Raw genomic sequence first — 24,769 nt, 5'->3', positions numbered from 1 at the left:
CAAAATAAAAATTTGAGGATAAGAAAAGATAATGACTAACGACTAATTATATGTTGTGTGTCTGTTTAGTATGGTGTGTTTGTTCATCTATTTAATGTAATAATGTCAATGTATATTCAAGTAATCTATCAAATAATAGTCATAAAAATATAATATAATTAATATAATTTTTATAGAGATTCAAGATTTTTGAAAGAAAATTTATATGATTTTTTTATGAAACAAATACAATAGTGAAGAAAGTCATCTCAACTCATAAGAAAATGATATTAACAAAATAATAAGGTTTACAATAAAAAACACTTGGCTTGCTTAAACTTATCTATAGAGAACTCACTCATGTATAAAGAACTAAATAAATAAAAGTGTTTAATTATCCCAATCTATATATCATAGATAGTGGGTCATGAGCTAAGAGGCTATCGAATCCCTAGGATGCATTGATGCATAAGTGATGGTGTGTGATGGCAACTTATGCATTGGTGCATCCTAGGAGCTAGATAGCTATTTCAAACTATGAGTCCACCCTTGACTTCAAGTTACTTGACTTCATTAGTCATACTTAAAAATATATCAATTGAGTTCGATCTTACATCAAATTGCCATTAGATACGATAAATACATATTGACTACAAGTTCCTCGACTTCATTAGCCATCTTTGAAAGTCAATTGAATTTGACCTTACATCAAATCACCATTGAATATGACGAAAAAAGTATATGAATTTGACCTTCATATGATGAGTCAATTGAAGTTGCCCATACATAAAAGTATATGAATTGGGTTTGAAGAGAAACGGGAAGAAAAAAAGAAAAGAAGAGAAAACTTCTTTGCTATAGTTAAGTGAAAATATAATGCGTTGGCTAGAAACCTTTGGTGGTCCATTTAATAGGAAGAGTACTAGGACTCTCACATAGCAAACTCTTGTCTATAGGCAGCGACAAAGAAGTCCAAGGTGAAGAGATCTTGTCTGTACGTGTAGCCATTGTATTCACCCATTTGCAGAAGGAGAACAAGGAATGGACAGGTCCAAAAGAGAGGAAGGCTCCGCAAGTTACGTTCATGGAGGATACCACCCTGTGAATAGAGGCGATCTCTTGAATGAAGAGCGCTATGTGGTGCAATCCAAGCTGGGCTGGGGCGGTTTCTCCACTGTTTGGCTTGCCTGGGACACCCAACTCAACAAATATGTGGCCCTCAAGATATCAAAGAGCAATGATAGCTGTTATACTAAAATGGCCCTTCGTGAGATTCAAACCTTGAAAGCAATAGCACAGGCTGATCCAGAGGACAAGGAATGTGTGGTTAAATTGCTTGATGATTTCATACACGCTGGACCACATGGGAATCATGTCTGTTTGGTTCTTGAGCTTTTAGGAGACAATTTAAGGACACTTCTCAAACATTATAGTGGGAAGGGCATTCCATTGCACATGGTAAAGGAAATCTGTTTTCATATCTTGCGAGGACTTGACTTCTTGCATGGGAAACTTTCAATTGTTCACACAGATCTCAAACCGGAAAACATTCTTTTGCCATCCACCATTGACCCTGAAAAAGATCCAAAGAAGCTTGCTGTCCCACTTATACCTTCTTCTAACAAAGGTAAATCCCCCATTGCTACAAGCTCATCTTCTGGATCAAATATTTGCAAGACAGGAAATCAGCAGATGGGATTGAAACAGAAGGGCAAATTAGTAGCTCAAGATTGTGGGATTGCAGCAAATGATGATGTAGAGGAGAAGTTGGGTCTCGAAGCCCGAGCTGTACAAAGAAAGACATGGAGCAACAAAAAGATCTTGTCTGGGGCCTGGGAAGAAAACCTTGCACAGAAAATTAGAGAACTCAGTATTAACAACCTTCCTGAGAAGCAGAGTACAATGGCGTCCCTTGATCTTAAGTGCAAGATAGCTGATCTGGGTAATGCCCTCCACCTCCCTATTAAATTAATTGTTCCTATTCAAACATTTCGTTACAAGTGTCCAGAGACCCTTATGGGATCTCCATTCTCTACTCCAGCAGATATGTGGTCTGTTGGATGCATTGCCTTTGAACTTGCCACAGGTGATTTCTTGTTTAATCCTCAGGGGGAGAACGATCAAGAGAGGGTTGTAAATCACCTGGGCTTAATGATGGAGCTCCTTGGTGTGATACCCAAGAGAATTGATCCGGGTGGCAAGGTTTCTAAAGATTTATTCGACAAGAAGGCTAATCTAAAAGGCTGTAGGAACTGTGGAAGGACATTGATCAATATGCTTCGAGATAAATTTGGGTTTGCCAAAAGGGATGCAGATTATTTCAGGGATTTTCTTATTGCTCTCTTACATTTTGTACCGGAAAAGCGACCGACTGCAATGCAAGCCATTCTTCACCCCTGGCTTGATGGTGGGCTCCGCCTTCTTCAACCATCATCATCCCCACCCCAAACACAGCAAAATGCTGAGGTTATTCCAGAAGACAATACAACAGTTTAGTAAGAAAGAATATGAAAGCATGTAGAAAATGTTGCCATTTAATGTCAATCTGTCAAAGTGACGTGCATTTGTGTGAATCTAGATAAATCAAGAAATGGTGTAAGAATCTGTGAAGCAAGATTATTTGTCCCCTGTTTTCTGTGAAATTTATTTCATACAAGACGAAGGTATGGACAAAGATTCTTGGATTACTGTATGAATATTTCCCCACGTTGTAAACTGCAATCATGAGCAGAGATTTTCAAATATTATATGTTTTTTCAATGTTATATGTTCTATGTTCTGATTATTTCAATGTTCTATGTACTATGTTCTGATTATTTCAAATAATTTGGTGCCTTAAACTAGCAGGTCACTGCTGGTACACAGTGTATATATTACCTGTTTGAATCCGTTGATAACGCAATTTTTTATGTTTTATGCTTAAAATTTCTTCTGTCTGGATGCTTTTGTTATGATGGAGATTCAAGCATAGCATAAATATAAATAGGTTTTAGCATTTGATTTCATCTCTAAGAGCACTGATTTGAGTTTAATTTTATTTAGTTTTCATATAGAATGAACATATTAGAAGCTTAGACATGTTGATATTTTTATTTATGAGAAACATTTTATATATTATTCATCAACTATTTTAGGAAAGATTTTTTATGGTGGTATATTGATCAACATTTGAATATAAACATTCATTAATAAAAGTTTTATATTAAATTTCATTTAATTGATGTTTATGGTCAATGTATATTTATGTTTTGAATTTAAATTAATATTTATGTATAAATATGTGTTTAATATATTTTTATTTTTTTTGATTGTTAAATGGCAGAGGATTATATTAAAATTTAAAATCTAGATACATAGAAAGTATCAGAAACTTTAATACTGAATGTTCAAAATAGATAGGGGCAGATTCCCCAAACAAACCAATTTCATCCCACTGCTAAAAATGAGAAAGAGTTTCATATCTATACACAACCAACTTAAAAGAATGGGAAGTTTTTTAAAAGACAACCTAACTGATTACAAGTCTGAAGATATCAACATCAAAAAATCATTAAAGTTTTCCTTTTTTGTACTAAAAAAAAAAAACTCAACAAAATCAAATCTAGCTGCAAAAAACTCATATTTACTTAGTTTTGTTGGACACAACCCCTTCCACACATATGTGTTTAATATGTTAGACATATAATATGTTTATAATTATATACTATGTCTATTATATTTATAAATGAAAGAGAGTTAAGAATTATAAATCAGAATGTTATTTTAGTAAATTAAATGAAAATATGTAAGAAATTTAATTTGGAGAACAACAATAAAGAATAATATTAATGTATGGCAATATTTTATATAATTAATAATGTAGAAATAAATATATTATATAATTAATAATTTATGATTTTTACAATTTAGTAGTTTAATTTTTACTTATTTTATATTTATTTTTATATACATTATGTAGAAAATTGCTATTCTCCATACAAAACAGTATCTAATTGAAAACACAAAATCTGCAAATCACAACAGTATTTTACGTGATTTTTACTGATTTGATCCTCTTACAAATTAATATTTACAATCAAATACATTTCATACATAAATACATCAGGATTGGTGTTGAGTCATATTTATTCCAGGTCGTAGATTGTGTGAAGAGTGGACGGGTTGTTCTTTTTGCCAAGCCATGCTTTGGTAGGCTATAATTCATTCTTTGGTGTCTTCTACTTTCTTTTTCCACCATTGGACTATTTGAAGAGTGACTCATTCTATTGTTTTATGACCTATGTATTTTTTGCATACATTATTATAGCATGGACATCACGTTTGGAAATATGTTTTTACAAACCCTAAGATGACCCTTCTTTATTTGTTTGGTTGGCACATCACTTTGATTGGTCCTTGGCTACGTATCCTTGTTTCTTGCATGCCTTAATCTTTTGGAAAATATTTTTTAAATATTCTATCAATACTATTGAGCCATCAAATAAAACTTTAGGGCTTGTTGTGTGTGAGAATGTTGGCAATGGATCCAAAAGAAGCTTATTTTTGGATGCACATATGGGGCTTTTAGTTCCATATGCGTGGTGTGCTAGGTCAACTAGCTATTCAAATACATCGTCTAGCACCTAGTTCATCTTGATTTAAGACTCCTCTGGCTTTTATAGTCTCTTCCTTGTGTGCATGAGGAGGTACTTTGACTCGTGTTTGACTTGAGGTGCTCACGGTGTTTGGCTTGTGGACATATTGATTTGGCTCTTGGTGCTTGACTTGGAATGGTGATTTCATGTCAGAATCCACCATGTATCTCATATATCCAGATTTAATTCCCCTAAGGGCTTAATTTTTTGCTACTAGAGTTGCTCATCGTGGTCACATGATGGGACTAGGAGCTTGATTTGATATGTAAAAGTGTCTAAAATAGATCATTTTTTTTCATTACCACGTAACTTTTGTAAATAGAAGTGAAATATTGCAAAAAAGATATCGATTGCGGGGTATTTTCATCAACTTCATGATGGTTGAGGTATTTTTTATATATTTTATTTTTCGATTCTACTTTTAATCTGTTGAAGTTTGATATTGATTTTACTCCATTCTTGTGAACAAAGGGGTTGATTTATTACATTGTGAGGGAAATTTTGTTGCATTCTCTTGTTTCATCATTGATTTTTCTAAAATAGAGCTTCTAACTCCATAGTATTATCATTCATGGAAAGAATATATTGCAAAAAAAAATTATTGTTGAAGTTGCAATCGCAACATATCACATATAGCCAGGATCCTGAACCCATAGGTGTTGTAGAAAGGAGAAAATGGTTTGATCGACACAATGAAGCTTTTGATACACTTATTTTGTCCATTTCTCCTAATTTTTTATATCATAATGGATCTTGTATACATCCCAATGATATTTGGACTACCTTAGATAACCTCTTTGGTAAGCTAGATAAGGTGAGAAAATTCTGATTGGAGAATGAACTCATGAGTCTTGATCCTCGACATTTTGATAGTATCCAAGACTTCTTTACCAAGATGAATTCTCTTATATTGTACTTGTTTGAATGTACGGTTACAAAAGGGGATGAATAATTGATTCTATCTATACTCATTAAGCTAATTCTTCATTATTCCATGTTTGTTTCTGCATTTTAGGCTGATATGGATGCTCTACGTAGTGCACACAAAATGTCTTCTCTTGATGGTTTTGAAACTCATCTAACAAGAAAATAGGAATATTTGGCATAGATGGGCACATTCACACCTCCATGGTCTCAAGTACTTCTTGCAAAAGAGACAAATCCAAATTCTTCAAGTGACAAGGATAAGAAACATAATAAGGATTCTAACTCTAATGAGAGAGTTAAGGATTGTCCTTCACAACCTACTCCCAAGTCCAAGACATCTTCTCAAAGGAAACACCAAAAAATAAGAAGATGACATGTGCTTATTACAATAAACTAGGACATATTAGCATAAGTGTTATAGTAAGAAGATTGATGAGCTTATACACCTTCTTTAGAAGAACAACATCGAGCTACTCTCATTAGTAACTCCATCTTCTTCTTCTTCATCACAATTGGAAACATTCTCATCTACACAAATAGGTAGAATAAGAATTGTAAATGGATGAAAGGTAAAGCACTCTTGGCCTCCACTAATCCTAAAAAGAGAAATAGCTTCTTGATTCAAGTGCATCTCATTGTAGCATCATAAATTGTACACCTTTGATTAGGTTGTCCAATTCCATTCTTAAGTAAGCACTTGCCTTACTGCATCCCATTGAATTTTGCATTATAGGACTTCTTTTGGCATTTAATTATTACTTTAATTAAACCAAAGTCCTCTCTCATCAATTTACATATTATAAAATTGGGCCCTTGATCCTAGGTGCATCCCTTTTTATTTAATCCTAATCTTACCCTAATTTCAATCTTCGAGATATATTTTGCACATCTACATATCTTGGTTTGTGCCATCGAGATGGATTTAGCATTAGAATCATGCTAGCTCACATCCCTAAAAAATAAAAAAATGTTAATTGGACCAGGTACTATACTATCCAGTCCCAAAAAAAAATCCCTAAATTTCAAGAGCTCAATTTGGCAGTCTTACCCTATTCAAATCTTGCTTGGTGTCAAATTTCATCAATTCTAAGTTGGCCTTTTATCAAATTTAAAATTAGGGTTTCATATATATAACATAGCTTTCCCTCATTTGAGGATCCCTTATATTTTGGAATAGATTCTTGTGAAGTGAAAGGATTTCTCTGTGTGGTCTCAGATCTACAAATTCATCCATCAATCAAGTATTGATCAACATCTTCATCAATTATGGAATCTTTAGGAGATATTGAATAATGATAAAGAAACCACTGATTGTTGATTGGCTTGTACCTCTTCCTTAAAGGATTTGGTATGATTTCATGTTGTTTTCATGTCTCTATTTTAAGCTCCAGATCTACATCACATTAGTTTTTAGATAAATGTATTATAATTGTGATTTAAATAATTATGATTATGAGCATTTAGGGTTTTCTCAAAAACACAGGGTAGAACTCTATTTTGCATTTAACTCATAGCAATCTTACAAACACATAAGATTCAAGAGCATACACACATTTTTAGTTACATTATTACCTATTTGTGGAGGTGAAAATCACCAAAACAAGGGGCTTGACTAAGGAAAAAAACTACATAGCCCCAAGCACACTATTTTTCAAATTGTAGGTACAATTATAGGTTTCTGTTTGAGTGGGCAATTTTTGAGAAGTCTCAACAAACAAGAAAAGGTTCTTTGTCAATAATTGGTCTTAGATTTTAGGGACTAGGGTGCCCTATATCCTAGTCCTCTAGGACCAGGGCACTACACACCTTGGTCCTCTTGGTTTTGCTTCAAATTTCATAGGAATTGCTTAATCAGTCTTGGAATTTAAGTTTCCTATTTGTAGCTCTTCACTGTTTTTGAAACCATGGCGTATAATGCCTTGGTCCTATCATATTAGGCTCTATTTCATCTCATAGGTGCACACCAAAATTCCATTCCTATATTTGTACTTATTATCTCCATTTTTTAATCACTCAATTGTTTGGTATTGCTCTTTAGTCATATTTGTTTACATTCTTACCGTATCTTTATATCACCTTTGCATTCTACACATACCCTTTATCCGTGAAGGAATAGAAAACTTAGAAGCATCCCTTGGCTATCTTTCACAGGCGTTAGTCAAAAAGGATCACTCCTCTTGGTGCTTTCCTATTCTAATGTTTGATGAAAGTGGGGTTAGGTCCAGTAATACTACCCGATTCCATTTTCACCCTAAACATTTTGGTGAACTCAACCTTCTGGCATTGCATTTTCTAATTAGATCTTGTTGTTGCATGTTTCTTTTATATTAAAAATATAAAAATCTCAAAGATATTGTTATATGCATTGCATGTCTTTAAGTTTTATCTGCACTTTGCATTTCAAAAGTTAGTTTTTTAATCATGTTAGATCTTTATTTGCAACTTTTTCATTTACATGATGATTTATTTTCTCATGATGATTACACATTTAGTAAGGAAGAACTTGATGAATCTCTTTATGAGTTTCTTTATTCTAATCCTTCTAAATAAATATTTTGCCAAAAAGTCATCAACATAGTTTCTATTTCATTTTGTAGTGATAATGTAGATAAGTTTGATGACTTTCCTCATGAAGTCACCCCTATCAAATCATTCTCCAAATCTAGTAACATGGTGGTGTATCACAATCCTATTTATGATGATATACCTCCTATTCAATCCAATAATCAACCATTTAGTAGTCATGACTATGATATGCTAGATAATGCTCTTGATGTTTTCATTTGTACCAAAACTTCTTCAAAAAGTCTTAAAACATCCAAGAGATTGATTAACATGATAAATTATATGACTTGTTATGAACATAATCTTCAAACACCCAATAAACCTCAATTTGTGGTTCAAGGTGCTATTTATCCTCTAAATTCTCAACCTCTTAACAAGCCTCTCTTTGTGGTTCAAGGTGGTTATACTAATGATGCCTTTTGCACTCCTAACAAACCAGTTATTATTGTGCAAGAAGGTTATCCCCACCAAGAGTCCTTATGAATATGCTAAACAAATTACCAGAGATAATTATAATTCATTTGCTCATACCTATAATACAAGGAACAAGAGGCAACTGAATCCTCCTCTAGTGATTCCTTCTTCTCTTCCTTCTTCTCAACCTATTCTTCCACCAGCACCTCATATATCACAACATCTTGGTAAAGAGTATGATCTTAAATTGAACAACTTAAAACTACTCCTGCCAAGATATCCCTTTGGGATTTACTTCAAACTTCATCCACATATCATAGAATGTTACAAGATTCTTTAAAGAACTTATATGTCCCACCTATAGTGACACCTACTAACATGGCTTCTTTTATTGACTCTATGAAAACATCTAAAGCTCAAATTATATACTCATAAGAAGAGTTACCCTCTCAAGAGATTCAAAATCAATATGATCCTCTAATGATTGTTGTCCTCATTAATGGTAATTCTATAAGATGAGCATTTGTGGACAATGGATTTGGCCTTAATGTTTGCATAATTGATCTATTGTGTAAGATAAATAGGGATACTTCTCTCAATAAACCTGAATCTCTTTCTATTCATGGTTTTGACAATGTTGCACTCGAAATGCTTTGGGTACTATAACCTTGCTTATTAAGGTAGGACAGGTGTTATTTTACCTACACCTATTCAACTCATGCTTGATAGTCTTACTTACAATATTTTTTTAGGATGACCTTCGATTCATAGTATGCAAGTTGTTCCTTCTACTCTTCATCATCAAGTTAAATTCATTTATAACAAGAAGATGTATACTTTGCATGTTGATACCAATTTACAAGATTGTTTGCAAACTTCATGTGATTCCAAATCTTCTCCAATTACTCCTACTTCTTCTTCTATTCAAAATTAATCGCCATCTTCTCCTTAAGATACTTCTTCATCAGAAAAGGTACTCTTAGGTGATGATTAGGGGTCTTTATATTTTACACCTTTCATAGAAGAATATAAAATCCCCCCAATAGAGCATGAATCTAAAAAGGAGGATGATATATGGTTGAACCTATAAAGCAACCCACTTTTTCTAAACAACTTAGTAACAACTTTATGGCTGCTTCAAAATCAAAAAACTTCTTCTACTTCATCTACTTATGAAATTGAGGCATATGAGGCCCCACCTTCCCTTACGGAAATGGCTACTCTTTATGGTCCTAGTTTTCATATCTTATCTAAGAGTGGATATAATGGCAATAGTTGTGGTGTAAATAAACAAGGGATAAAAGATCCTTTAGATAATCATGGTCGTGAAGCATAGTTTGGACTTGGATATAACCCCTTTAAGCCCACTGAAGTATCTAAAAGACCCTCCCTTAATGTCAATGTCATCTTTTCTTCAAATTCTCTTTTTGTAATACACCCTCAATTAATTGATTTTGACTCATCTCCTTCCCTTGATATATTTTCTATGGACGATTCTTTGGATGAGTTATTAGGAATCTATGATAATCTTTCTCATTATCACCACAATCATGGATTTTCTTATTATTTAAATGTTGAAGCATACTTTAGGAAAGACACTGCATTAGGGGGTAATAGTGAAGAGATTCTTCATGACTTTCCTCAACCAATGGATGTACCTCAAAAAAATAACCTTCTTGTGAGAAATACCATTGATGTCAAAATGGATCCTTACAATGAGTAGAAACTCATAAAGATCAGGAAATGTTTGAGTGATGGTGAAAAAAATGAATACTCCTCTCTCTTACATGACTTCCCTAAGATTTTTACTTGGATTTGTTTAGATATACCTAGCATTAATCCTAAGATTGTCACTCATAACATAGTATCAATTCCTCGAATCCGGTACTCCATTGTGGGCTTTTGCTGCTCATTTATGAGCACTGTAAAACCCTTGCCATGCTGGAAAACAAGAGGTTATCCGCTTCTCCAGGGAAAGGTAAGAGAATGCTGGAGGAAGGGGAACCTAGCAAGGAGGAGGCTACCTCCAGGAAAAAAAGCAAGAGTGCCATTGGGATGAAAGTCCATGAAGATAAGAATGACATAGAGGAAATTGGAAAAAAGGCCAGTGAAATGGAAACAGACAAGTCAAAGGGTGAGGACAGCTGGAAAGATGAGGAAACTGGAGCAGAGCATGAAGAAGGTGAGAACGAGTCCGACAATGATAGCCCAATTCACAGTGCCATCCCTGGCAACGACAATAGCCAACCCATGGTGGATGTGGATGAAAAGGATAATGAGGAAAAAGATTGGAATTCTGAGAGGGAGAAGAACAAGGAACCTGAGAAGGATATGGCAAAGGATAGTTTGAGTGAGGAAAAGGAAAGCGTTGGAGAAGGGTTATTCTTGGATAACCTTAAAAAACTTACTGAGGCTAGATTGGGTTATGATAGATGGACTTATGAACTATTGAAGAACCTGGAGAAAAATGGGAAACAGATGGATGACAAAAGGAAGGAAGATGACAGGGATCAGAAGTAGTGGAAGAAGGAAATGGAGGAGAAAGTTAATAAAATGGCTACTCAGATTAACTTGCTAGAAGAAGGGAAAGTGGCGATGAAAAACCTGCTAGGTATTATCCTGAATATCTTGTCTGTTGTCACTAAAAACCTTGAGGATATCTTGAAGGTCCTTGATAATTCAAAATCTCCCAAACCGGTGGTGGACCTTGACATGGATGAAGATGCTATCGAGATTGGAAGTGGTGAAGCTACTCCGGGTGGAGCTAGAAAGAGAACCAGAGTGAGTGTTAAGAAAGTTGTTGCTACGTCTGCTAAGGAGATCCCTAATCTTAGGGAAAATATCAAAGACCTGTATGGGTGGTGCAGGAGCACCTAGCTTCATTCTCAACTTCATTTTCATCACAGGTTTGATTTTTGTTAGTGTTAAGTTGGAAAGTTGTTTAGGATGTTCTTGAAGTTTTTCTAGGTTGTTTGGATGAGTTTTGAACTCATTGTGTGGTTTTGGTTTCTTGTTTTCATCTTTTTGCTCAAAGTTGCCAGTTTGGTGTTGCCTGGCAAAATGATGGAAAAATGAGTTTTTTTTGTGGTTTTTGTTTTGAAAAGGTTTTAGACATGTTTTATGCTTGGGTTTTAGGTATGAGAAGTATTTTTAGGTGATGGTTAGTTTTGGAGGTCAATCTTGCATTTTCTAGGCACCAAAAGTTGTCATTTAGGCATCAAAATGTCAAAATTGAGTGCCCTTGGACATGTACATGTCCCTACAGGAGGTTAACCAACTTGGAGAGGTATTTAATCTCCTGTTTTAACTATTGTAAGGGTTGATCATTTGAAGTTAAGAAGCATTTTGCAAACTTGCACTAGTTTTACTTGGTTTTTCTCTAGTTTTTGGCTCCATGTGAACAGCAGTCCGTACACCAGCTATACTTGGCCGTACTGTTCTTGCATTTTCAAATTCTAATATTTTTTCTTAAACTTTTCTCTTTGGTGGCATCTGATTTTATCAAGTTTTGAGTTTGTAGCAAAATTAGTTTGATTTGACAGTTTCATTGCCTTGTCTAGGAATTGGCAAGGATGTTTGACCAACTTGGCTTCTTGGAGTCCTAAAATGTTCATGGCTTCCCAAGAACCAGTTGGTCAACTTTTAGACTATTTAAATGCATGTTTTGTTTTCAAGAATGTAGGTGTAAGGAGTTTTGTGGCCATTGAGCCCTAGGCAAGTGTGCCATTTGGCTAGGGTCTTGAAGAAAATTTAATGCTTTGCTCTTCTATAGCAAGTGCATTTAATAGTTGAATAGACTTGCCTTGATGATTAAGTTTGTATGCCAAGTCAAAGAGGCTTTATAAGCCATGAGGAGAATGTTTTCATGTTTAGTTTGTGAAAATAATGTAAAAGACAGTGAGTCACTGTTTTAGAGTCAATTTCCTTTCATTAGCCTAGTCTCCATCATGCATTGGAGCTTGTAAGGTTGTTGTACCTCCTTCTAATTGCTTGTAAAGAAGAACAAGGAGTGATTTTGATGTTATCTAAGGGTTTGAAGTTTCCAAGATCAATCAATGATCTTTGAGGCAAGATTGTAATGCCAATTTGCTGTCACAGTCAACTAGGACTGAGTTTTACATTTCCTTTTGAAGTTATATGTGTAATCTTCTCCCTCAAAATGATAGGTATGAAGGACAATAAGCCATCAATAGACAGAGCCTTGTTAAGGAGCACTAAACAGACTTTTTCTTAAGAGTTTTAACAGTGAAAGTGCAAGTCACAGTGAAAGACAAAAGTGCAGCAACAGTTAGCATTGACAATGAAATAATCCTTTATTTGTAATTGCCTAGTGCTTGTATGCAGGGCTAACATGACTCTTCTTTGTCTCTAAATGGTAGACATTTTTACGTGTTGAATGTAATTGGTTTTTGTTTGAAAATGGTGTGTTTGAAAGAGGCAATAATGGGAAAGTTGTAAATTGTTGCATTTTCCTCATAAGCAACTTTTTGTAAAAACTTGGTCTTCAAACTTTGAAATGTAAATCTTCTTTATTGTGGCCTAATTAGTCAGTAGTATGATGGCACTAAGGTTTCTTGTCCCACATTGGAGGTTTTTAGTTTGATTCTTGGTTTTCACCATCAAAACCCTCCTTTTTCACCCATTTTTTGGGACAGTCATGGAGAAGGCCTGAGAGACCCTGAGACTTTACAAATCTTCAAGTATTCCCAAAAGGGTATCCAAATATGTAAAGATTTTAGTCTAGAAGTCCATCGCTTGAGCAGGGTGAGCACAAAACCCCAAATGGAGGGCTAATTCCTTATAGCCCATTTTAGGCCTCAAAATTAAGTTTTTGTCAAATTGGGTACAAACATGAAGGATGTAAGGCATAAAGTTCAACAATAACAGTTGAAACAAGTTGTCCTTTTATGAATTTAACCTTTTTGGTGGGGAAGACTCCAAAATTTAGGTTGCAGCACTTGTGAAGGCTTCTACACTCCAAAACGTAGAAGACCCAAAAACACCCAAGGAAACAAAACTTGTCTCAAACTCATAATTCACTAAGAGGAGTCTTTGTGCAGTTAGAGAGCAGGTCAGGAATAGAGGATTGAATTCCAATTGGGTGAGTAAGGAGTTGGATTTCCAAACCAGAGAGATTATGGAGTTGATGCCCTTGAGTAGCCAAGAAGAGTTTGACTTAGGGAGGTGGAGCAAGGTGAGTTGTTAGACTACCTAGAGCTATTTGCACTTTGCCCTTGGGGACTACACCTCAAAAACAGTAAGGATCTTTCACTTAACAAACATACTAGCCTCTTAACAACTACCTAGCACTATCCTCCCTATCAATGGGATTAGCAATAACTTGGCTAATGCCTTGAAAAATATTAATTAGTTTCTTTTGTCGGGTCTGGCCGGATTTTGCTGGTTTTTTGGGGCTTTAGCTGGTTTTCTCTAGTTATTTCATTGTCTTTTCTTGGGTTTGTTCCTCCTAGTTGCTTAATGCTTTTATCTTGTAAGGTTCTTTTGTAAAGGGTTTCCGGGTCCCTTCAAAACCTATTTTTACCTTAATCAAAAACATAGTGTCAATTCCTAATGCCAAACCGGTGTGAAGTTGAAGATTAGGAAAATGAACCCTTAGATAGCTTTTCTTGTTAGGGCTAAAATAGAGATACTTCTAGAAGCAGGCTTTATTTTCTTTATTGATTATTCCCCTTAAATTTTGAATATTGTTGTCATTGTGAAACCTGATAATAAGATTAGAATGTGCATCAACTTTCATGATCTCAATAAGGCTTTTTTGAAGGATGAATTTTTTCCTTTTGAACATTGATATGATAGTTGATTCTAGGGATGGTCATGGTTTGTTATCTTTCATGGATGGTTTTTCTGGATATAATCAAAACTTTATTAATCCTCAAGATCAATATAAATTTGGTTTTACAACTCCTTGGGGTACATTTTGTTGGGTTGTGATGCTTTTTTGGTTGAAACACGTCGACGCAACCTATCAACGTGCTATGACCCTTATCTTTCATGACTACATGCATAAAATATTGGAAGATTGTGTTTATAATATCCTAGCTAATTCTATTTCTTGTCAAAACCATATTAAGATCCTTCGCCAAACTTTTGGATGTATTTACAAATACAATATGCACTTGAATCCCTAAAAAATGTATTTTCGGTATGGATAGTGGAAAACTATTAGGATTCATTGTGTTGCATTGTTGTATTGAGGTGGATACAAAGAAAATAGATGACATTATAAGCATGCCACCTCCTTGAAATATCTCTCAATTGCAAAGTTTGCAAGGAAAAATTCAATCTATTCATAGGTTTGTTTCACTACTTGTGGATCAAACTTTCCCTTTTATTCAATTGCTTAAGAAATATACTACTTTTCGATGGAGTGTGGATTGTCAAAAAGATTTTGAAGATTTGAAACATTATTTGGCTAATGCTCCTATTTTACAGAATGCAATTCCTAGTCAACCTTTCCTTCTTTATAATGTCGCTTCTCATGCTCTCATAGCTTTATTGGAATAACATAATAGTGATAGTAAAGAATGTCTGGTTTATTACATAGGTCACACTTTAATTGATTATGAGGTATAATATATTATAATAGAATGGAAATGTCTTGCTCTTGTTTTCACAACTCATAAGTTAAGACACTACCTTTTGAATGCTAAGACACATGTTATCATCAAATTTTATCCTTTAAAATATCTCTTTTCTAAAATTGATCTTTTAGGAAACTTGGCAAAAAGGGTTATGTTGTTAATCGAATTTGACCTTAAATTTTTTTCCCAAAAAGAAATTAAAGGGCAAGCTTTAATCGACCATTTGGTCGAGGCTCCTTCTCCCCTCACTTTACCTAATCAGGGTTCATTCCCTAATGATTTTGTCCTTCCTTTACAAATTGATAACACTTGGGAATCATATTTTGATACGCACACACACACACACACACACACACACACACACACACACACACACACACATGTACATATATATGTGTGTGTGTGTGTGTGTTTGTGTGTGTGTGTGTGTGTACATGTGTTTGAATACACACACACATGTACACATATATATACACACATGTACACACACACATATATACACATGTACATATATACACACACATGTGTATATATATGTACATGTATATACATGTTTATATACACATGTGTATATATATGTACAAGTATATACATGTGTATATAAACATGTATATACACGTACATATATATACACATGTGTGTGTATATATGTACATGTGTATATACATGTATATACATGTGTATATATATACATGTATAGATACATATATAGATATATGTATAGATACATATATAGATATATGTATGTATATATACATGTATATACATGTGTATATATATATACATGTGTATATATACATACATGTATATACATGTATATATATGTCTATATATCTATATATACATGTATATAAATGTATATACACATGTATATATATTTATATATGTATATGTACATATACATATACATATATGGATGTATGTATGTATGTATGTATGTATGCATATGCATATGCATATGTATATGTATAGATGTATATATGTATATATGTATATGTATATAGGTATATGTATATACATACATGAATGTATATGTATATGTATATGTATATGTATATGTATATATGTATGTATGTGTATGTATATGTATATGTATATGTATATGTCTCTGTGTGTGTATAGGTATATGTATATACATACATATATATATATACATATATATATATATATACATATATGTACATATATACATACATACATACATACATACATACATATATGTATGTATGTATGTATGTATGTATGTATGTATATGTATGTATATATATGTATTGATTGTAAAGATGAAAATTAGGGTTTACATCACTAATTTCTCTTAGGGACCAATTACATTAGGGAAAGATAGGAATTTGATAGATCGTAGACTAATAGACCTAGATTCTGATCAAATTCAAAGGGTTTTAGATGTTCCTCTTCTTTCCCTTGAGTTGAATCAACTTGAATTTGTTGAAGATGTTGAAATTAGGGTAAATGTGTGTAAATAGAATTAATTATGCATAAACAGTGAGCTATAGTCATCAAAAGGAGCCACAAACCTGAATATGAGCAACATGTGAATATTCTGATCTATTCCTATAATATCGACTTGAATTTTCAAGACCAACATGTTGGTCTCTCTAGTCCTCCAACATTGTCATTGTCTAAAAGATAACTTGTTCATCTCAATGAACAATATTGATCCTTAAAATCATAGCTTTGTACATATTTTTTCACATGGAAAGAAAGGGGAAATTGTTGGGAATAGGGGTTTGCATATGTCAAACCCTGATTTAGGAATTAACCTTGATTAAAATAATGTAAATACTAAAATAAATATTGGAAAGATGTACCTCAGATCTACAATTGTTGATAATGATGCTTTTCTTCTTGAATGTAATCACATATGTTGCATGAAATGACATGATTATGACAAAACCCTAATCACACACACATGCTTCCATATGAATGATGTAATTTTTCTCCACAATGGTTGAATGATGTAATTATATGTTTGGATGAAATTAGGTTGATCAAATGTCTTTATATATGGGTGCCCAAGTCATTTACCAATTGTGTCGACCTCCGAGAGTCATGCAAAGCCATGGAATTTAATTCCAACCGGAGAGATAGTACCCTTGACCTCTTTCAAAATGGGGCCCAGCTAAGATGGACTAGGGTGTTGGTTTCTCTTGTCTAGGACCAAGGCATGTGCACCATGGTCCTTCTTAGAGAGGGACCACAATTAAGCCATAAGAAGAAGGGTACCCCTCCAAGAAGTCCATCAGTGAGTGTACATTGCATAATAACTAGAGAATAAACACAAAATGGACTTAGATAGGTGATGAGAGTAGGGCACGCTAAAGTAGGGACACAAACATGAGGTGTAAATTGTCCTAGTGACAGTTTATGACACTAAATTTAGCCCCCACTTTAATGGGAGCATGAGCCTATGCAAATACTCATGGTCAAGTAGATGAAAGAGGTGAAAGAGAGGAGCAATTAGAAGCATAATCACAAGGAGTATAGGACATCACTTATTTTGAAAAACCAAGCCCCCATTCTTAGGATCTTAACTCACTCAATTGCATGCAAGGGCACACAAAACAAGGAAAAAACAAAAAGGTAATCAAAGACAAACAAAGGCAAAATGCAAAACACCCAAAAAATAAAAAACAAAAATAACACCTCAAGTCAACTAGACAAAGAGACCTAGATATCAAAATGTCTCAACCCCTAATATCTATCTTGAAAAATTTCATCTCAAGAGAACAAGTGATCAAAAAACAAGAGCAAGAACAGGCATCATCCATGAACTACAAATAAGCTTTGATCTCATGAGAAGAAAGAGAGAAACAAGGATACACATTCTAGATGTTTTTTTCTAGGTGATCCATAAGGAGTGAGAGAAGACATGGATACACATTCTAGATTTGTTTTTCTAGGTGATCCATGAGGAGTGAGACAAGACATGGATACACATTCCAGATTTGTTTTCCTATGTGATCCATGTTGGGGAGGAGAGTAGGAATAGTCTAGTTATGTTTTTCTATCTCCACTCACCCTCATGTGTGTGTGTGTGTGTGTGTGTGTGTGTGTGTGTGTGGTTTTAGGTGCTAAGCATCCCATATAAGATTTTTTTTTCTCTGGTTTCGAGCATGCAATAACCTGTGTAAGACATGAAATGAAAATGCAAATGTGTCTGGTATCAAGAACATCTCATGTAAGAGTTTGTTTGCTCTAGTTTCAAGAATGTGTAATCTCATGTAAGACAAATATATGTCTAGTTTTGAGTACATCACGTGTAAGAGTTCATTTGCTCTATTTTCAAGAAACTGCGCCCATATAACATATATCAATGTTGCATCTAGTTTCAGGCATGAAGCATCTCGTGTAAGAGTTTATTTTCTCTAGTTTTGAGATTGAACACCCCATTTAAGACATGCAAAAATATAGTACAATATAATAGAAAGAGGGTGATATGTATGCCCCCCTTTAAGATGTGAACATAGCCCTATGTTGATGACTTAAGAAAGCTAGAAGAAAGGATACCCACCTTCAACATGAAATGTAAGGAAGTTAAGTAGCAGAACAACTTCCGACAATAACTTGAGAGGAGGGTAATGAACAAACTTTTTTAGATCATTACAACAGTTACAAAAACTTAATAAAAATAAACATAATATCATGCATACCACAACACAAAAACACAATGATTTACGTGGGGAAAACCCTTTCAGGAGAAAAACCCCACACTCCAAAAGCAACTTAATATATTATTCAACAATCAATAACAGATTACAATATACTTGCAGAGAAATCTCTCCATAGGAGTACCACTAATCAAAGATTCAAAGGTGACTCAATAGCCATAAGACTCTTACAGACAGCCTCTATCTCATGCACCTCATATATAAGAGATACAATATAAGAAACCGTCAAATGGTATTACAAAACTATGGACTAAAACCACCCAATAAAATAAAGTTGACCTTATATCCAATCTAGATGCTTTATGATGTATCAAAACACACATAAACACGTGTTCCTCCCTTTTACACCTCATTTATGTGTCTAATGCAATTTATATTTCCTATTTCATGAGTCCAAACTTCTGAAGGCCATAACTTGTGAACTGGGAGTCTGATTGACGAACCGTTTGATGTGTCAAAAAGCTCACGAAGTGCTCTATCATCTTGTAACAAGATACACTAGTTAAGACTACTTTTCAAGATGTTTCAGAGCCTCTTAATTCCTCAAAATTAAATGTAAACCTTTCATTGTACCCTCCAAAAACATAAACTTTAATATCTTCAAAATTAGTTGTGATCTTGCAACAAAAATTTTCTGGCATGCTTGTCTAGCCAATCTGTAGCTTTGGGGAGAATTTTGCACCATTTTATTCTCAAACAAAATTTTACTATAAATAGTAACCTCATGTAAATGCAAGGTTGACACACCATTTTCCCAACACGAAGGAGATATCCTTTAGGCAACAATGTTCATAAATCCAAGATAAATAGGCAATACTCTTATAAGAAAGGATAAGATAGTCGAAAAAGAGATATCTTGCAACAAGTGTAAAGAGGATCCTTGGAGAAGAAAAAAAAAACTACCTCCTAGAGGAGTTTCTTGAACAAACATAAAATCTTCTACCAAAAGAAGGGAAGGAGAACAAGAATGCATACCTTCCTCCTATTTCTAGGTGAAAGGGATTCTTAATGAAGGATGACACACTTTTGACCCAAAGTGAAGGGTTTGTTTATAATGGATATGTATTGCCAAGTGAAAAAGAGTTTTTAGTCAAGGATACAGACCTCTTGCATAAGAGGGAATCCTTGAGCAAACAACAAGTTCAAACAAGGAATGACATCAATTCATAAGAAAACACCACTCAACAAAGGAAAAGTGGATCCTTAGAAAGGATAAGAAAGATCAATGCCCCCCAAGCGTAGGGAAAATGAGAAGAATTACAAAACCTCTAAGGAGAGATTACACATAAGAAAATGCAAAATGTGCTCGCATGAAGGAATATTCAATGCAAGAAAATACATCAAAATATGTAAAATGCATAACCAAAATATATGTGTTATGGAGTGAATCATGTATGATTGTTATTTATTTGTTTTAGCATTATATTATATTTCAGCAATATTCAGTTTATGCTTAACAGTAAATTTATTGTTGAAGAAAAGATTTGAAGTACTGATTCACCCCTCCCCTCTCAGTACATTAGCTTTCCATATTGGGCCTAACAATTGGTATCAGAGCCTGAATCTTAGAAAAGGGTTTAACTGCCTAAAGAGAAAGATCTTATCAATGGAAGGCTACAAACAATTTCAGAGAATTATGAATCTTCAAAATGAATTGGATCATGCTAATCAAGTGATTGCTGACATGCTGAAACAAATGCAAAAAACTCTGAAAGTTAGAAGAAGATTGTCTGATGATTTGCAGGACTCTCAAGAGCTGGTGGAACAAATTGAGACATCATCTGAGAACAGTATATCTGAAGAGACTGAAGAAATGATTGGAGCATTGAAAGAAAAGAACAAGGCACTGACTGATTAGCTAAAAGCAATGAAAAGAGAACATGAACATTTCAGCACACAGATGACTGAAAATCTTGATGCATTGAGGACAACCGAGGATAAATTAAGAGATCTAGAAAGAGAAAAACAACAGCTTGAAGCATTAGTGTCCGAAAAGAATGATGAAATCACTAGGATGACTGGAATTCAAAGTAATCTGTCAGATCAATTGGGTTATGCACACCATGAAGAAAATCTGAAAAATGATGAGAATCAAGCATTGAAACTTGAAGTATCAAGGTTGACCGATGAACTTGAAATAGAGAAGAAATCCAAAGAAACACTGAAGAAGAGTTATGAAGCATCAAAGATGTTGGATGAGCAACTAACTACAAGAAGACCCAACAAAGATGCAGGACTCGGTTACAAAGGAAAAGACTCTACCAAGAAGGGAATCCACACTATCAAGAGAGGAGAATCATCAAAGCAAGCTGGAAACAAGAAGAACATCAAAGGAAAGAAGCCTATTTGCAACTACTGTGGAAAAGAAGGACATACTGCCAACTTGTGCCAAATTAGAAAAGGTAAGCAACCGAATGTCACTAGGTCTAATGGTTACTGCTACAATTGCAATAAGTATGGTCACACATCTAATCAATGTAGGACAAAGTCTGTTAACAATTATCAGAAGGCAAAATTCAAAGGGTTTTGTAAAAACTGCAATAGATATGGACACAATACCAAGAACTATATGTTTAAGCAGAAGAACTATATGTGGTCTGCACACCGAGCAAATACTAGAGGTTACCGAACTCACACAGACCTTAACCAACAGTATACTACAGTACCATGGGATTACAATACAAGGATATGGTGCGAATGTTGTGGAAGATATGGACATATAAGTACCAACTGCTTTATAAGGTTTGGAATGAACAACAGAAGATCATGGAGAAATCCTGGTATGGCATGTTTTCATTGTCACAAAGTTGGACACTTGGCTAGAGAATGCAGAGATCAACCTAGAGAAGATATTGAAGAAATAAAAAGTAAATTCCAAATGATTTGGAAAAAGAAGGAAATTGTGTCAAATGAAGAAAGCACCTTACCTACCGAGTTAGGTGCATCTATTCCAAATTAATCGGTAAAGGTATGAAGGGACTGCATTCTCTCAAGGTTAAATCTTAACAGTTCCTACCTTATCATGTACTTAATTCAAAATCTGCATAACTAAGATGCATTAGCAAGTTTGAAATTTTAATAAGTCCTTTGGAGCACTAGTCAAGTTGGTAAATACAGGAAGTCTGGCTACTCGGTAAAAGCATAAAAAGGAAGGTAAATCGGTTTAGTGGAACCGAGTGCATTTAATGTTTTCTGACCTAATTGTACGGAGCCCGATAAGGTATAATGTGTACTTAAAGATTTTGCATAGTCATTTTACACTTACCAAGTTTTTAGAAAGCAGAGCGAAGTGATTCAAAGGTGATCAAATCTCCACCGAAGCGAAATTCAAGGTATTTATATCAATCACAACGCATTGTCAAGCAAGTTAACCAATCATATCAGTTGTGTTATATTTACTAAGTGGAAAGCGTCTGTTGGTTAAAAGTTTTCAAACCCTAAGGCTCATTCGTTAGTGATTATCCAAAGTTTGAAATGGCTCCTAAGATTCAAAAACCCGTTGTTGTTGAGAAGATTGAGAAGCCCGTACTGAAATATTCACTACCTCCCAAAGTAGCATCTGAACCAGATGATAAAACCGCATTTTCGCTCATTACGGATAGGGTTTTATTAGTTGAGGATGTCAGATTCTTCACTAAGTGTCATGTTGAGGAACTAGGTCACACAGAGATCAAGGACACATATGATGAATTGTGTACTGATGGAAAATTGGATAGCAAGTTTGAACACATTAAAATCAAGGGATTGACCGAAGCCCTAACCTACCCATGAGTCTTCAAACCCCAATGGGTTAAAAAAAAATTTAGCAGAGTTCATGATGACTTTATGTGGTTAGAGGAGCAACAATTCAAGATCACCAAGGAAATCATCCACTTGATCACCGGTTACCCTATTTTTGACCATGACTAAGCTCAGAAAATGATTTCATAGAAAGAATTGATCACTTTAACCGGAGTTGAATCTGATTGTAGAGGTCTGAAACTGAACAATGTCACAAATGCAGAGCTGAAGTTTGCAATTAGAGTCATAGGTTATTGTTTCTTTCAATCGGCAAGGCAAAACAATGTACCCTGTGTTTCTGTTGATTTAGCCTATAAAATTGTGAAGAAAGGTATGAAGATTGATCTATGCAAGGTGTTGTTGAAAAATCTGTTTGAAAATCTCAACACCATAAGGAAGCCGAAGAAGAACAACTCGGCAAACACACTGAAGTTTGGATCACTTTTGGTATGCATGTTTTTCTATTTTGAGAAATTCTTTCCATCAGTCGGTAATGTAGTTTGGGAGCTACACCGACCAATCACCCATCAAATCAATGACTTCATCAAACAGCTAGGTGATAACTTCAATGAGATTATGGATGATTATTTTAGCAAGTTTCAAGAAAAGATGCATAACAGGCACAGGATACCACCCCAATTAGTGGAGAAATACAAGGATAGTATATGTTTTGAAGTAGACACCGACTACTGCTATGTCAATGTCATAGAACCGAGAACTCAATCTTTGCCACCTATGGGTTATGAGATTGATTTTGATATTACACAATAGCAGATAGATGCCTTTCTTGCACTGCCAAGGCATGCTACCAAGATTAGATACGGTACATATGAAGAAGTTAAAGAAAAAGTCAAAATGATAATTGTAGTACCAAAGGCTACAAGGAAAGCAACAAAAATGATTAAAGCATTAACGGAGAAATTTGGAGAAGGTTCTTCCTCCACTCCTATCAAGAGCGTTCAAGTCATCACCGAGGAGGAATCTGAAGCCCAAGAAGCAGCTATTACATTGAGCACCGAGTTGCCAAAAGGGAAAATTTTGAAAAGGAAGAAACAGGATACATCATAGGTATCACCGACTCCTCCAGTGAAACGCCCAAACACTAGATCATCTGCAGTGTCACCGAGAAAGAAACAGAAAAATGTTGATGTTCCAAAGGTAACAAAAACTTATAAGAAATCTACTTGGAAACTCATTTTGAATAAAGAGTCCAGTGACACTGAATCTGAAGACATAAGTAACTTTTAGATTGTTAAGAGCAAAAAGGAAGATGTACATAGTGTTGATAATTTTTGTGCCAATCTGAAACAATATGGTGGATTTGGAGCATTTAGATATGTAAAATATGACTCCAGATCTTATGCAGAAAAGAGACAAATTGAAGAAGCTATAATCTACACTCTTTTGAAATTCCGATTAGTCCCATTGGAAGTAACTAATTCTCTTCTAAAAGCATTGTACTTACACATTGATAACAGGTGGAAATATGCTATGGACTCGGAAAAGAAGATGAGAGAAAGAAGTTTGGTACATCTCTTTCTAGACATGTTGGTAGATGAGATAAGTGAACATCTGAAAAACTACCACACAAACTTCCTAGTCAAGCAAAGAGCCTTGAAATTGATGAATGGCCTTTATCTTGATGTAGTAAATGAGACAAAAGAAAAATGGCAAGAAATCTTTCGAATCAAGAGTACTGATGAGCAAGGTGAAGTTAAAATAGTGGATATCACTGAGCAAGATCCCACTGAAAATATACAACCTAATGAGGATGTCATGGATACCGAGGTACAGGAACAGGAAATGATAGAAAGGAATGCTTATGCCAAACTGGTATCAAGTGAGTCAATTTTGGAACAAGTCAAGTCCTATCCTCCGGTAAGTCAACATGTTTCAACCGAGACACCTCGGGATACTGAACAAGGCAAAGAGGGTCAACAGTCTACCAAAGGAGAAGCTACTTCTCAGACCACCGAGGAACAAACTTCTCAGACCATCGAGGAACAGACTTCTCAAGCCCCTTCAAGTACTGACAATGTTACAACTGAGACCTCGAGCAAGGATTCACCGAAGGCTACATCTGAGGCTAAAGAAATTGACAAAAGTGTTGCCTCTACCGAGCAACCTACCGAGGGAAAACAAGCCTCCCAAGCCATTGTATTAGTTCAACCGGTGAAAG

At 34.7% G+C, this 24,769-nt stretch overlaps 1 protein-coding gene across 1 annotated transcript; it reads left to right on the top strand.

Moving 5' to 3' along the window:
* The first annotated feature begins 816 nt into the window (after positions 1–816).
* LOC131068295 (uncharacterized) lies at positions 817–2,739 on the top strand. Its single transcript, XM_058003462.2, has one exon. It carries the CDS (start codon positions 1,021–1,023, stop codon positions 2,473–2,475), a length of 1,455 nt encoding a protein of 484 aa, XP_057859445.2. The 5' UTR covers positions 817–1,020; the 3' UTR covers positions 2,476–2,739.
* The last annotated feature ends 22,030 nt before the right edge of the window (positions 2,740–24,769 follow it).

The sequence above is a fragment of the Cryptomeria japonica genome, chromosome 11 (assembly GCF_030272615.1).
Source record: "Cryptomeria japonica chromosome 11, Sugi_1.0, whole genome shotgun sequence".
Taxonomy (NCBI): Eukaryota; Viridiplantae; Streptophyta; class Pinopsida; order Cupressales; family Cupressaceae; genus Cryptomeria; species Cryptomeria japonica.
This window is presented reverse-complemented; position numbering and strand designations above follow the sequence as displayed.

Coding starts and splice junctions, on each gene's coding strand:
- LOC131068295 (XM_058003462.2), top strand. CDS start 1,021: ATGGACAGGTCCAAAAGAGAGGAAGGCTCCGCAAGTTACGTTCATGGA.